General features: G+C 37.5%; 1 protein-coding gene across 3 annotated transcripts in view; it reads right to left on the reverse strand.

The window, feature by feature from the left end:
* Positions 1–1,834: 1,834 nt before the first annotated feature.
* CEPT1 (choline/ethanolamine phosphotransferase 1) overlaps positions 1,835–16,416 on the reverse strand; it is a 37,103-nt gene continuing 22,521 nt past the window's right edge. For 2 of the 3 annotated variants that reach the window (XM_047871740.1, XM_047871742.1), the window contains exons 5-9: positions 11,403–11,487; positions 4,521–4,652; positions 3,896–4,054; positions 3,209–3,334; positions 1,835–2,613 (exon numbers count right to left, since the gene is read on the reverse strand). In XM_047871740.1, coding sequence (XP_047727696.1) covers positions 2,494–2,613; positions 3,209–3,334; positions 3,896–4,054; positions 4,521–4,652; positions 11,403–11,487 — 622 coding nt within the window. In that variant the 3' untranslated portion in view covers positions 1,835–2,493. The remainder of the gene's footprint in view (positions 2,614–3,208; positions 3,335–3,895; positions 4,055–4,520; positions 4,653–11,402; positions 11,488–16,416) is intronic. The other variant, XM_047871741.1, reaches the window with a different exon arrangement.

The following is a 16,416-nucleotide window of genomic DNA, read 5'->3' on the forward strand; positions in this document are numbered from 1 at the left end:
GAGAGACAGCAGGGGAGGGACAGAGAGAATCCCCAGCAGGCTCCATACTGTCAGTGCAGAGCATGATGCAGGGCTCAAACCCATGAACCATGAGATCATGAGCTGAGACGAAATCAAGAGTTGGACGCGTCACTGACTGAGCCCCCCAGGTGCCCCCTTAGACACCAATTTCAACTCTTTAGCTAATGGTGGAGGGATTGCTGCATTGCTGTTTCCCCCTTTCAGAAAAGAGTATTATAATCTTAAGGGTCCAAAGGAGTCGAGTGGTCACCTGGTCCACCTTCCCTCTGTACTTCCAATGACAGCTTCTGTTTCAACACTGAAAGGGACGGGAAACTTTTAGAAGCCTCTTACCTTTCAAAACTCTCATCTTTTGAATGTGTGTGTGTGAGCGTGGCCCTCGGAGGCCCCTGAATTCTATACGAAGAACACAAATGTTTTCGGGGGGTTCAGCAGACACACGCTGCGGGCGGCAGATGTTCCACTGTTCACCCACCGCCTGTAGCGATGCTGCTACTCTTCACGGGTTCTAAGAGTCAGCGCCGTTCCTAAACCTCGCTGTACCTCAGAAGGTTTTAGAACATGGATTGGAGTCCTGGGAAGCTTTTGAAAATACTTTCTGAGGCCTCATCCCAAACTGACTAAAGCATCTCTAGAGATAGGACCTGGGAACCTGTAATTTCTAAAGCTCCTTCAGGTGATTCCGACACCCAACTAGGTATAGGATCAAAGAGGAGGCGGGCCAGCTGAGGTTGACTATAAGTGTACCCTTGATCTGATGACGATGTACCTGGAGCTAAGAAAGCACACACGGAGTATCTGAGCATTTTTCAGATTCCCTTTATGGCTGAAAAAGATTTGAGCATCTGGGTTTATAGCTTTAGCCCACAAAAACCTACTATGGTGTGAGGAGAGAACACTGGACCAGGATTCAGAAGATACGGAGTCTAGTCCCTATTTGGAAAAGGAACAACTGTGTGACACTGATACACCACTTAGCCTCTCGGCAGACCTCAATTTCCACTGCAGGTAATTACCATCTGCTGTGTCTATTGTACTACTCAAGGAGGGCAGTAGGTGCAACTGTTCCAAATAAGTAGAATTATCCTTCTTCGTCCTAACCTTCAAAACTACCCCAGATGCTGGAGGAGTTGCTAGCCAGCAAAAACAATGAGAGATTTCTCTCTACTGCTACAGTCTAGCAAGGAACTTGAAGGTTTCACTGTCGCTCCTATTCAAGATTACATGGGATTAACGGAAGCATTAGAAGTGCAAGAGAGCAGAGTTCCGACTCCCAGCTGAGGCAGAACGGCTGTTGTTTACCCATGATTACAAAAACAGGGTATAAATACAAATCAACAGGAATCTATACAAATCAATAAAAAGATACCACTAGTTTCTTTTCTGCTGTCCCCCTCCATTCAAGCATCTGGACTATACATACTGCGGAAACAGATCCGGCTTATAGTCACTGAAGACAGCTGGTTCTCATTTCAAACTGTAGCATACCGAGGAGGCAGAACAGGAGCACAACTTTTCGGTAACTGCCTAGGGAGGCCGAAGCCTCTCTCATTGAAAATTCTGGGGAAGGGTTTGAGATTCCTAAAAGATTTATAATCTGAAGGGTGACAAATGCAACGAAAAAAACCTATCAAGAAGGAAAACGAACACAGTTCCATATTTTAAGTTAAACAGAATAGATCGCAGGACACATAATGACAAAGCAGATGACCGAATTTCCTCATTTATTAAAGAACAGAAATAAATTTTGCTTAAAAAAAAATGACATTAAAACTTAGTCTATCTTTCCACTGAATAAAATTGAGAAAAAGGCTGGCTTTCAGGTCATATATTTATTTAAAAAAATAAAATGGATCAACAAAGTTACCACATTATTCTGCATGCTAACAGGAAATCCCAAGCCCATGAGAGATACCATTTCTTGAGCAATAAAAAAAATTACCTCCTCAACAATGTAAAGATAGGAAACCTTTCAATTCAAATTCAAGGTCTTTATCACTAACTCCATTGCACAAGCTAGTAGGATATATCTGTGCCACAAGCTGAGCTCCTTAGTAAAGAAAGCTTGAGAAGAGACTAAACAAGGATGTCACTAAAAGATGATGATTTGTTAAAATTATAAAGCAACCATCTTTTGGCCTGCAAATATTCTACATGAGAAATCTCCACCACTGGGAATCTGCTCCCCAGGACAATTTTATTCTGAATCCAAGATAATTACAAACACATGGCAATTTTTCCTGCATGCTTCCTTGGGCCAAACCCTGTATGACAACATGTACAATTACAGGATGGGATTGAAATTCCCATTCTCACACAGGATAGTTAAGGAGTGTTACCAATAACAAAGTAAAGTTATACAACATTGATTATTATAAATTATATTTGTTCTTATCCACCCCATTCTCCTTAATATGTTCTGATTCTTTCCTGCAGAAAACGTGAGTTTCCTATATGACACCAAGTATGTCATTAGTGATGATTAGAATGAGCTGTCGAGACCTTGATTCTGAAGACATGTATGTGCAGGTGAGACGCAATCTGATTGCAAACACTGACACAGTAGCGGATCAAATCAAAGAAGGAGAAGACCTGGAAAGAAAAGAGAGTGTCAGATTCTCAGGACCTGCTTAGGTGATTCCTAAGCTTCCTACATAAGGAGTGGCTTCCTTCTTCCCTTCTTTCCAGACATGTCTTCAATTCCATACAATCTAATACTTCAAGTTCCTCATGGATTTTTCCTTTACGCTAAGAATCAACAAACTCTTTCTCAGAGACACAGTAAATATTTTAGGCTTTGTGGACCATACCGTCTTTATCTTAGCTGCTCAACTTTTGCCATTATAGCATGAAAGCAGACACAGACAATACCTTCATGAACGGCCACGGCTGTGTTCCAGTAGAACTTTATAAAAACAGGCCTTTGGCCCACAGGATGTAATTTATCAGTTCCTGCTTTACAGTCAGAAATCTGGAATTTTTGAGCCCAGATGTAGGACTAATAAGAATAATGCAAAAAATGGCTCAAAGATGAAGCCACGAAGAACTCTTTACAAAGTCCCATAAATATGGTTTTCTGACATTCCAAATCATTACAATCATAGTATCTATTTTCCAGGACTGACCCACAGGAACAAGAAAACAAGTGGCTTCCAAATCATGAAACAGGACACAGAACGATACTTACCAGGGCAATCCAAAGTACAATATATTCATCGATAAAGCTGTTAAAATATTGGTCCAGAAACAAAAGTGCTGGGCCTATGAATGCTGTGTCATGCAAATGCATTTCACTCTTAGTCATGTGTGCCACCTGAAAACAAAAGAGAACCCGTGATGCAGGCACTCTCATACTAGAGCAACCGTGAGTCACAGTAAATCAGTTTTGTGCTCAAGTTTCAAGTTGTGTTCACAAGTTTTGAGAATTATTTGGCGATACTGAATAAAAAGCTAAACTTCCAAAAAAAAAAACAAAAACCCCAGAAAACTGACAAGAATTATGTGTGAGAGCTATACACCACAGGGACAGACCATGTCAACCAAGCCCCCCCCCCCACCCCCGCCCCAGAAGATGCTTTTCATAAACACCCTTAATTCGAGGTTACAGATGGAGACTGAAGAAGGCAGATAAACTAAAGCACCAAATGAAACTGTAGCAGAAAGAAGGGCTGTGGAGGTCCAAGAAGCTTCTGGTAACCTCCAGTTGTAGCTTCACAGAAGAGTGAGAACAGTTCCCATGTTGATGTCCAGGGATCTTGACTGGAGGAGAGCAAACTCTAGAGCTGCTCAGGAAGCTGTGGGATGAAAGCTATGGCCATAAACCCAAAATAAGAGGAATTTTAAACACAAAACAAAGAAAAACTTTAGTGCTTACCACAAGCTTATTAGTGATTTTAGCAGATACAAAACCAAACGTCAGTATATAAAGACAGGGATGCTTTTCAAAAAGCTGAACTGCCGATTTCTTATAGATCATTGCAGCTAATGTAATCACTGATCCAATATGGAGAAAAGGAGAAAGGACACTTGTTCCCTGTGCAGAATAAAGAGAAGAGAGGTACGAACTGTCAGATACAACATGGATCTGTTGTAAGGCAGATCAACTCACACTTTTAAGAACCTCACGGTGCCTGACAGCCAGCAGTTTCTGTAACCAAATACTGAACAGCTAGTGAAGAAAGCAGCAGTATGGGTTGGTCAGGCACAATCTGAGGATTTTACTTACGCTGTCAGGCTTATTTTACAAAGCAGATCATACTTTTAAAAATACATTTGTGTATAAAGGCATGCATGTGTGTCTGTGTTACATGCACAAAAAAAATGCACGTAAGCATATACAAGTATGCATGTATAGATAAAAGTGAGTTTGGGATATTACTTTTGTTTAAGACTGAGCAGAAAGTCTAAATTAGCAAATGTTTTATACAATTCAAATGGAAAGCAACTACAAAACCAAGTCCTAATATAAACAATTGTGGGGAATCTTAAGATGTACTCACTGCTATCGTTGATCCATTTTTTCCAACACCACCTGTGAAGATTACACGGAAGTAATTTGTACAGGAAAATATGGTCCCTGCTACAGTACAAAGTGCAGGAAAAATTTTCATTTGGATATTCAGCACTGGAATCTTTAATGGGTGGAGAGAAAGAGAACAATTAAAATATATACAAATTGAAATAAGAAAATACAACACATGTTTGGTTCATATTCCCATATATCCTCCATATTCCTTCCAGTTTAGCAAATACTTAAATTCATGAACATTTCCCTCTTTCTATTAGAAGCAATATAACAAAGAGACGAGGCTATGTAGAAATTAATCTCATTTCTCACGCCAACCTTTAAAAAAATTACTGATTCAACTTTATTAAATTGTGTCACAAGCTAAGTAAAGTTCACCTAATGTATCCCAGAAGTCTGGCAACAGTGGAACAGGCTGTCTTCTGGACTTTTTATAAATGAAGTGTACTTTGCTTGTTTCTTTGTACATTTTTGGACCTCTGCCTTTAAATCTGTACTTTGTTACTAATTGTTATGAGAGACAAAGTGTGGAGCATAAAAGACTAGAAATATCTGCAGCTAGATTAAAAAAGCATGCAAACTAGAGAATGGAAGACAAAAGCTGTACTCAGAGGAGTTCTCAACTCCAAACTGTTAGGATACAAGCAACTAGAAAAAGCAGAGGGCAGCCAAGAAGACATTCATATGCAGGGCAAAAAGACGTCAAGCACCATCCAAGCAGGTACAATTGTGTATCCAAAATTTTAACATGTTAAATTTTCAGAAGAAGCAAATAATATATTTTTATAGCATACTGAAAATACAAAAGCATACTGAAAATGCAGATTAATTTACCTAAAGTGGGGCGGGGGAGAGCGGCTGAGTGCACTGGGATCAAGTATTCAATCTTGCAAGTACAATATCCATCATTTAAAATGAAATACACTTGTGCTAACTTTTTAAAATCATTTAAGATTTTCTTTCTGTTTGCACCTCTCATTTAGCCTTTCTGAAGGCTCATATTTTGTCCAATATGGGTTGAAAATAAAGCAACATAAAATGATATATTCTATTAACAGAAACAAATGAGTATAAGTACAAAATTCCAGAAGCCCACAGGGTTTAATAGGCAATGAGTTCTTATAATGAAAACATTTTAACTAGGGCTATTTATACTTTTTAGGGCTACCATTTAAAAACCAAATAGGACATGTCACATTTCCTATTTTTTTTTTTTTGTATACATAAAACCCAAGTAAAATTGGTAGAGACAACAATCCTAATGTTTAGATACTGTATTTCTTCAAAACTCTGAAGAACTCAGTTTGTTTATACAACTCTATGACCTCTTGCAAAACTGCAGCTCTGAAAAAAAATTGTAATCAACTGTTCAAATTTCAAGTTGTACTGTGGCAGTGTTTAATTTTCTAAAATGAAATAGGTCAACTTAAAAGTTAAGCCCAGAACTTTACAGAGCATCCTAAATGGTCTTCTTCCTTCCCTAATTCATTTCTAAACCCTACAGCCCAAATTCAACACTTGTTTACAGTGAAGGAGAAAATCCACACCATGGTTGCTTTGAGCTCTAAGATTTTCCTGCTCTGGTTCAGAAAACTAGGGATATTACAATCTTAATCTGATGCACCTGAATTAAATTTAATACCCTGGCTAGTTTTCTTTTTTCCTCCAGAGACAAAGGCCCTGTATGGCAATGGGGGAAATACTATACTCCCTCAGATTTCAAAGGAGACAAAGCATTCATCCATTACAGCGGCATGCCTGTATTAGGGCCAGGGTATCGAGTAAGTGCCAACTCTGGCGTAGCAGTCATCTGTGCCACAACTGAACTGAGTATTACCACAACTATAATTAAAATTTGGTGAAAATGCGGTAGGTTCATGGAAACTGTTGGCTATTGAAAGAAGAAAGAATAAACTGAAATATTAAAGAAGCCAGGCAATTTAGTAAATGCCTTGAACCACAAAATAAGTAAGCAAGCTACAGACTTAGGAGCAAAGTATCATAAACATTCCTAAGACCCTCTCGGCTTCCATCATATAGGATAGCTATATACACCAAACCCTAAGTTTCTGAGTATAGGATTTTGTTTGCATTGATTTTTTATATTCTCTCTGGAGCCATGCATATTGTAAGTGCTCTATATACACTTGTTGAAGATTAAGATCTTCTCCCTTTCTCTTACCCTCTATGTAGAATTACTGTTATGGGAGAATAAGAAGACATATCTTGCTCCCACATTAAGAAGGAAAAAGAATGTTAGCTACAAGAAAATCTGAGGCAAAGTGAAGGGAGCTGGAAGGAAAGGAATCACAAGCCTTATCAGGCAATCCCTTAAAAATCAGCACCAAATGAACCACTTATAAAAAGCACCAAAAGCGTTGCCATTTTCACCTCCCACCCAAGATCAAGGAAGGTGGACACATTCTGTCTTTTCCCAATCTTTCCCTTTCTGGCCTTCTCATCTTGGAACTCGCCCAAGGTAGCTAACATGCATTCACTCTACAGAAATACAAGAAAGCTATATTGAAAACATACCTTTATCAGAGCTCTGGGTCATGGTGTCTGCTCTATAGCCAGGGGCAAACCCTCTGGATTTATGCTATCAAATTATGCATCTAAATAATATCAATCTAATGTAATTCATTTTAAATTAGGTTAGAGATGGAAAAGCAGGTATTAAATCTCAGATTTACCAGATTACAATGGACACGTTCTGATTCAATAGTTTGGATTAATATAGAGTATCAGTTACTAAACTGTTAAGACTAGTTTTCTTAGGGGCATAATAAAATGTTCTTATGGGCTTTGTAAATTTCAGCTGAAACACAAAGTGTCATTTTGAGGTTAGATACTACTAACCTTCTTCCAAACAATGTGGCAATGCCTATTTAGAAGTACTTTGAAAAGAAGTGATTTCCATCAAACTTTAATATAACAATAATTACAGCATCTACCAAGTATTTAAAGAAAATCACCATGTCTAAATTATTTAAGTCTAAGTACACTTCTTCAGTCTAAGGAATGAGACACAAATAAATTACACTGCATAGTAAGTCTTTATTTAGTTCTGCCTAAGGAATTCTGAAACTTCACCTGTGGTCTCACCACTTGACTTGAATGGATTCCAGAAGGTATCTATCTCATGGTTTCCTACACATTTAATCAACTATTACATTTAAAAGAATCAAACATCAGGGGGTGCCTGGGTGGCTCAGTCTGTTAAACTCTTGATCTTGGCTCAGGTCATGATCTCATGGTTCCTGAGTTCGAGCCTGCATGGGGCTCTGCACTGACAGCATGGAGCCTGCTTGGAATTCTCTCTCCCTCTCTCTCTGCCCATACCCCACTCGTGCTCTCTCTCTTTTCTCTCTCAAAATAAATAAAAACAAACTTAAAAAAGAAAAAAAAAAAAGAATGAAACAGCAGTGAAAGTAACCATGAGGGGATTGCATGTGGGTCCCTTTCAAGTGAGGATGATTCTCCTTAAAACAAAAACAAACAAAGAAAAAAACAGTGATAGGATAAAAGATAGTTTCAAGACATTCCAAAAGAATATATTCTTCTGGGAAAAGCAATACAGAAAAATTAACAATATGGATTTTTGTTTTGTTCCTTGCAATGTGTAAACCCATGCACAGACTTTTGTGCATGAAAACAATTTTTCCTTAAAAAAAAGAAAAGAAAAAAACCACAAACAACCCAAACCAACAGAACTAATTACAAACTTTGGTAAAAACCCACCTCTCTGAAGAAAAAAAAAAAAAAAACCAAAAAAGCAGCAAGAAATGGGTAATCCATAGGCTGCAGATATAAATCACTTATCTTTGCAAAACAGCTGATATTCTGAAATCAGCTTTATAAAAACAATTGTATATATTTTTTAAAGCCATAGATTTGCTTCCTAACTATCAATGAAAGCCTTTTAATGAGGATTTGGAAAGCAGTGTCCATTTCGTGCCTTCAACTTCAAGAGAGATGAAAATTTGATGCTCCAAACGGGTACATTTTCTCCATTTTGGCACACAAATTATTACATGTAATCTTTCCTAAACTAACATAATACAATTTGAAGCAGTATATTCAGCATTGAACCCATAGGGCCAAATAAAAAGAAAAAAAGAAATATAGTGGTCTGAGGTCAATTATGGGACTCTCTACTGGGAATTGCTCAAAGAACACAGAATATTTCTTTTAGCCTCCAAATATCACCAGAGAGGTCAGGCCCTTCCCTTTTACTTTAATGATGGTAACAGCAGGGCCACTAACAAAGGCCTGGGATCTGCATCTCTCCCGCAACCTGGCCTCACTCCTACTGCAGTTAGATTGTTGGGCCTGGGGATTTTACTTCAGTCTCGGATCTGAGAGTTCCTACAGTTACTTTTTAAAACATATAATAAAAGAGGATGATTATATTATCTTAATTATCTATAAAGATAGGGCAAACGATTCGATCCTTTTAAAAGAAAAAAAAAAAAAAAAAACAACCATCACTTCTGTTAAGTTCATGTATATAAATCCTAGTGAAAAAGGTAACAAGGATACCTGAAGCAAATTCACCACCAGGCACCACTTTAAAAATATACGCATACAGGGGCGCCTGGGTGGCGCAGTCGGTTAAGCGTCTGACTTCAGCCAGGTCACGATCTCGCGGTCCGTGAGTTCGAGCCCCGCGTCAGGCTCTGGGCTGATGGCTCAGAGCCTGGAGCCTGTTTCCGATTCTGTGTCTCCCTCTCTCTCTGCCCCTCCCCCGTTCATGCTCTGTCTCTCTCTGTCCCAAAAAAAAAAAAAAAAAAAAAAAAAAAAAATATACGCATACAGCCTATAACTTCATTTGCAATAATGCCTTATGTATTTCCATACTGATAAGGATAATATGGTTTATATACCTGACGCTGACTTGTTTTGCAACGATCAAGCCAGAAATCACAATTTTTGGTAACTGGTATGATGAAACTGTATAGGTAATTTATATAAAGATATTCAAAATAATTTTGGAGAAGGGGAGACTTTGGTATAAAACACAAAGTCTATGAACATAACATAGTCAAGAGATACAAAAAATTTAAGTCAACATACAATTGACCCTTGAACACCACGAGGGTTAGGAGTGCCTACCCACCCAGCCCCGTGCAGTTGAAACTCTGCCTATAATTTCTGATTCCCCCAAAACTGAGCTATTGTTGACCAGAAGGCTTACTGATAAGACAGTTGATTATCACATATTTTGTATATGTATTATATACTATACACTTACAGGAAAGGATGCTAGACAAAAGAAAATGATATTAAGAAAATCATAAGGAACAGAAAACACATTTATGGCACTGCACTGTATTTATAAAAAAAAGTGTATAGTTAAGGGACCCTTGCTTTAACAAACCTGTGTAGTCCAGGGGTTAACTGTATATATAACATATATTTATTATATATATTTATATATTTTATTATATTTATTTATATATTTTATATATATTTATATATGCTTAACTTGCTGGAAAACAAGAATAATAAAATTCTCTCCCTGTATCTATGTATCTCTCTGTATACCTATATCTGAATCTATGGAGCTCAGATTTCACTAAAATATATCTTAGATTTCACTAAAGACCCTATCAGCTTTTGAGACTCGTGTGTAGGAAAGATGTGAATTTGAATGATATTACATACATGACTAGATAGCTTCAGAATTTTCCTGGCAGACTATGGATTATTTTTATTCCTTTATCTCCTCCCTCCTCACAACCCTATCCTCCTGACAAAAGGTATTGAACAGTTTCTGGTAATGAATACTCAGGGAAGTATGTCAATTACACCTCCTCAAATATCTGATTGACCCTCATAAAGTGAATTAGGTATGCGAAAGATCTCGTTCCATAAATTTCCCATATACCTTAAAATTAATCTGATTTTTAAGAATTATGTTTGTTTAGGAGTAGTAAATCCTTTGGTGAGATCACACCAAATGAATGGCAAATTCTGAAAGCGTGGTGGTAGTGATCAGCAGTAAACTGGACCAGACAGCACAAACAACTGTGACTCAGATCTGGAAGAAGATCTGGCAATTGTAAGAGCAGCTTTCACTTAGGGCTTATTACTTGATACACACGGTTCTAAGTGCTTTATATGTACTACTCATTTAACAAAAAAGAATAACCCTATGAAATAGGTATTGTTACTGTTCTCATTTTACAGAGGAGGCAATTAAGCCACAGAGAGCTGAGTAACAGATGACGTTCACACAATACGCAGAGGAGCCCGACTGAACTCAGGCAGTCTGGTTCCTAAGCCTGTGCTCTTGGCTTGCATATTATACCTTTCATGTACCCTGTTTTGACGTTTTGTGAAAAAAAAGAATGTGTGTTTACAGGTCAGGTTGAAAATCAAGGTCCTGGCTTGTTAAAACCATTCTATGGCACCGATTTCAATAAGCATTTATTCTGTTTTAGGGCTAGTTTATTTGCTACCCCAAATTTGTTATTCAGCTTTAAGCATATGATAGAAAACTAGTAGACTCCTATAGCTCAGAAAGAAAAACAGTCTGATTTGATCTAGTCATTGGTTAACCAGCTATAGTATCCGCTGTCTCCTCAGATGTAAAATGGGATGACGAATAATAATTCAGATGGCCTTCCAAAACAATAGTCCTGGAATGGACCTCAAGTTCCACCTGACTCCAAGTAGTAAAATTCACCACGACCCAAAGAGAAGTTTGTGTCCTACCATTGCTGTGGCTTTTCATTTTCAGAAAGAGTAAAATAGTTTTACATATCACTCTTTAACTGGATTATCCTATATTAGAAAACACAAGCAAAAGACAACATGCATTACATGGGATACACAATGTGAACAAAGTTACCATAGATTGCCAAAAAGGTGGTCCTCCAATCACTGCCAGCAAATGCATGATTATTATGAAGATTTGCACTTCAGTCACATCAATTCTGATTAGGTACAAAAAGCCAAAAAAGCAGAATTACTCAAAACAATTTCAAGTTAATTACTTGCGAGCTTAGCAGCATTCCTCTATCATGCACAATAGAAAAAAATCTCAAATATTGAGGAAAGGGGAGAAGGAGGTGTCAAAAATTTGTTATGAGCAAAATCAAATAAAATCCAGAGGCTTTTAATTTAATTTGATGAATTTCACAGAGCAATAAAAACCCCTCCTTTCCATAGGAAATTTCTGACTCACTGAAGTTGGGCTGAAACTATAGCTTAACCTTTCCCACCAAAAAAAGGACAAAAAGAAAAAAGGAGCAGGGGCAGGGCATGTGTGTGTTAAATTTCGAGTGTCAAGCAGAGGGGACTGCATTACACTGCTATAGAATATGAAATCTTGAAACCAGGGCTTTGTAGTACCAAATAGAGGAAATGGTGAGTTTTTACTAAAGTAACGTAAATCACTCAGATCTTATAAAACTTACTGCCCTTTAGTTATATTCACTTAATGCCTTCCATAGTAGGGGTGTGAAAAAAAAATTTCACCCAGCTCTCAAATTCTTACACTTATTAGGTGAACTACCCTAAGATTTCTGGAAAGAAGAACTGAAAAGCAGCCAAGAATTAGTTTGAGGTTGCTGAAAATGATCTTACAGTCAAGAAAAGACAAACCTGGTACAAAAACAGGGCAGTAGAAATTAGAAGTCTGAAAGTCTGAAAAAAAGAATATGGACAAAAAGATTGAGGAGCAAAGCACAAACTGACATTCTTTTCCTTCTACAGACCAGCACTTTACATAATCTTGAGATTATCATTCCAGATTATTGGATCCAAAATTAAAATTCTCACAATTTATCCTACAGATATACTTGCACAGTGTTTGTACAAGGTTATTTATTACAGCATTCTTTATAACAGCAAAGCCCTCAATGAGGGAACAGTTAGAGAAATTAGAGTACTTCCACACAATGGAGTATCTGGTAGCTTTGAAAAAAGAGTGGGTTGCTCCCTACAAAGTGATATGGAAAAATATCAAAGATATATTAGGTGAAAAGAAATGTTGCAGAATGTATAAGTGCTATTGTGTGTGTGTGCGTGTGTGTGTGTGTGTGTGTGTGTAAAAGAAGAAAAATAATATTCTCTATTTTTGTCAGTAATTACATAACAAATTTCTGGAAGGATACATTGTAAACTAAGAACAGTGGTACCTACTGGAGAGGACAGTGTGGGGATGGACCGCTGGGAGAGGAGGATGGGAAGGAGACCATACACTGCATACGTTTTTTTATAATGTTAGTTTTAAACAAAGTGAATAACTTATATTAAGGTAAATTTAAAAAAAAATTAGTCTAAGAAAAAAAGACACCAACAACAGCAAGGGGATTCGATTCCCAGAGCAGAATGGAGCCCCCATTTCTGAAACTGACACTTAAAACATATAATGTGAGCTAGATATGCAAGTTTCCATGCCCAACATAAATAACTAAGTTGATACCAGTCTCTCACAACTAAAAAAAACTGAGCTTTGTTTGCTCCAGATTTTTTTTTTGAACAGAAGCTTATTAAGTTGTAAACATATAGTGATGTAGTCATCTTTACATACACATTTATTGGGGAAAAAATGGACCGAATTAGGCTAAAAAGAATCTGTAGAGCTGACCTGATGAATGGTGTTGCCAATAAGGGGAATTACACTCAGTAGCAGATTCAGGAGACTAAGCAGGTGTCAAAGATGATCGAGTCTGTCTTGGGTGGAGGAGGGTAGACATCTTACAACATTTTGCTGGATATATGAAGTAGCCTTTTGGGAGGGGAAGGGCCAGAAGTATAGAATTACAAAATAAAAATGGAGGGAACCTCATGCAATTAATCTTTGTACCCTGGATGAATGTAAAAGAGAATGGGGAACATGAAAGATCTTTATAAAGCTCAGACTGGGATTCCTAGGGAAAGTTTTATGGGTTTGCCTGTTTAAAAATTTTAGAAGACAGAATTTCCTAAACCATGCAGATACTGTCATTGTATTTAGATCCACGATGCCTTAATGTTAGGAGGGAAAGCCAGGGAAAACTTACCAGTTATAGGTAGTTAAGAGTTTTTTTTCCTGTTTGCTTATTTGATTTAGAGGAATACTCAGTACTCCCGGATGAGACCCTCCTGCACTGAATCATGGCCTATCCCCACTCCTGGAGGTGTGGCTCTAAGCTTGACTGTCAATGAAGAAGGGTGCAGTAAGAGGACATCCCTAGAGATAGGAACTAAGGGAACTAAGAGGGACAGGTGGCAGAAGTGATTAACAATGAACAAAAGAGTCAATGAATCTACTTAGACAAGAGTTGCTTATATGGCAGTCCATTTTCCTACCTTTCCACTAAGAAGTCTCCTAGTGGATGAATTTATGGTAATATAAATTCATCATTTACTACTTTTGGCTGAGGGGGAAAGACAGTTATCCAGAAAGGAGAATGTTATGGAAAGGCAGGAATGTGGCATTTCTGTAGTCACTTTCTTATTATTCATTTCAAAATAATAATATGGGTGGGAAATTCCCAAATGTTGGGACTACTACTCAAAAACCAAAAAAGCATCCTCCAGAACTACACTAAAAATAAGCCCTTCAAGATACAAAGAATATGTGGCAAAGGAGCATCCAAAACACCAGAGTGATTTTTTTTTTTTTTTAAAGACATATGGGAAAACAAATCTCTTATCTACAGCATTAGATTTCCACAGCCTAAAAGTTTCAGAGGGGGGAAATTAGATGAGAATGCACTTAATTTTCTGTAACCATGAAGGTATTTAAATATTCTGACTTGTTTGGCTTTAAATAATTTCCTGTTTCTATTTTAGTATAGGTTGTCAAAGTACAGAAAGAACTTGCCCAGTTGCTATGTATAATCTCTTCAAATGACAACAACAAGCCAGCCATAAACAACATTCTAATGGCTGTCACGGAAGAAAAATGCAAAGAAGCAAACCAGCTGTGGAGACTAAGCTCCCCCATTCTTTTGATGGGGAGGCTGTAAGTGTGGCAGTCAAAATAACTGAATATTTGAAATAAATCCCCTGGGCCCATCACTCCTAGCAACATCTTAATGGTCTACTGACTAAGAGGTAAAGAGATCATGGTATCTTAAATGAATAGGAGTAATTTTAACTTCTAAACAGGGAACAGAAAATCTCTCCAGCTGGGAGTGAGGAACTCCGAGGGTCTCTATCACAACAGAAAGGCAGCCTAGGTCAGTTATTACATCAGAATTAGAGGTTTAAAAAGTGATTAAGGGGTGTAACAACCTCAAACTTCCTAAGTTAACTGACTATTAATAAAATTTCTATTTTAAGTTTCATTTTCATTGTTCAGTTTTGAGAGAGATACTTAACAAATGCATCTGATTTGAATTCCAACAAGACTCAGGAGTAATGGGAATGTGAAGGGATTTAAATGACATTCTGTGAAAGCTGGTAAGCATGCTAATCATCTTTTCCCTAAAATTTTTATGTCTTTCCACTCACTCTAATATGAGTTAATCTATTTTTCTTCTGTGTCACATATGCATTCAAAGAAATATTTGCAGTCAATGTATAAAAGCAATGTTGTTGTTGTTAAACTCTACACAGCAAATGTAATTGTATTATAATTTGGGTTGGTTGTTGGCTTGGTTAAGAGAATATGCACTAGGGCTAAATTCAAGTGTCAGAGAAACCCAGATTTGTACAATTTGACTTGTGAGCTATTTATTATTTAAAAAGAAGAATTTTGTTTAAAAAGACATCCACTGAGGGTGTCTGGAACCCTATTCAAAGATTAGATTGTTATTAATTACAGATTTGCACTTACTTGTCAATGGATCTGAAGTTGTAGGGAACTTCTGCATGACCAGAACATTTATTATACCAGAAAAATCATGGGTGGGGTGAAGTCTTGGTAGACTGCAACCAAGACTGACCTAGAAACTGACCATACTGCCTTCCAATATTTTACTTTCTACCCTTGATAATGAACAATCTGGGCATGGCAAGCTTAATGTTAGGTAATATTAACCAGACAGCTGAATGGTTAATGATATTAACTATGATATTATAGTTAGTTAATGATATATAACTATGATATTTTAAAACCAAGTGGTACAGGGCACCTGGGTGTTTCAGTCAGTTAAGCATCTGACTCTTAATTTCAGCTCAGGTCATAATCTCACAGTCGTGGGATTGATCCCTGATTTGGGCTCTGTGCGGACAGCATGGAGCCTGCTTGGGATTCTCTCTCTCCCCTCTTCCTTTGCCCCTTCCTGTTCGCACATACACACACACTCTCAAAAAGTGTTACATACAGAGAAAGTCTAAGCATCTACTTTTGAGATAAGCTGAATTATTTAAAACCATATTTATTATCTACCACAAGAAGGACTAAATGGATCTTTAGATTATCTGAGAAGACTAAAAAACACCACCCGCAACAACAACCCATCCAGTGATTTTCGAGTAAGAAGAAAAATAGCCAAAGGCTAGAATGTAAGTCCTCTAAAAGGAGCTAAAGTTTAGGTCTCACAATTCAGGGGACAGCCTACCCTTATCACCCTTGGAAACAGAAGAATTAGGAGAGTCCTCTCACCTCATTTAGTAATAATCGTGATGAAGTTAAATGAAGGGATCATGGACCTATTCTTCCTCTCAAACTAGCACAATCAATTCTGGAAGAAATCTAGCAACTTCTGGGAGTTACTAACACAGGTCTTAAAATCAATAAAAATAATAGTGGTAACAAACACTTACATGCCAGTCACTAAAGCTAGCACATTACATTTTGATACTCTTAATCTTCACAACTATCTAGGAGGTAGGAACTATTGCCACCATTTTATAGATGTGGAAAGTCAGATAGGTTAATGGACTTTTCCAAGGTTACCGAGATAATAGGTGGCAGAGCCTTGAAA

The sequence above is a fragment of the Prionailurus viverrinus genome, chromosome C1 (assembly GCF_022837055.1).
Source record: "Prionailurus viverrinus isolate Anna chromosome C1, UM_Priviv_1.0, whole genome shotgun sequence".
Taxonomy (NCBI): Eukaryota; Metazoa; Chordata; class Mammalia; order Carnivora; family Felidae; genus Prionailurus; species Prionailurus viverrinus.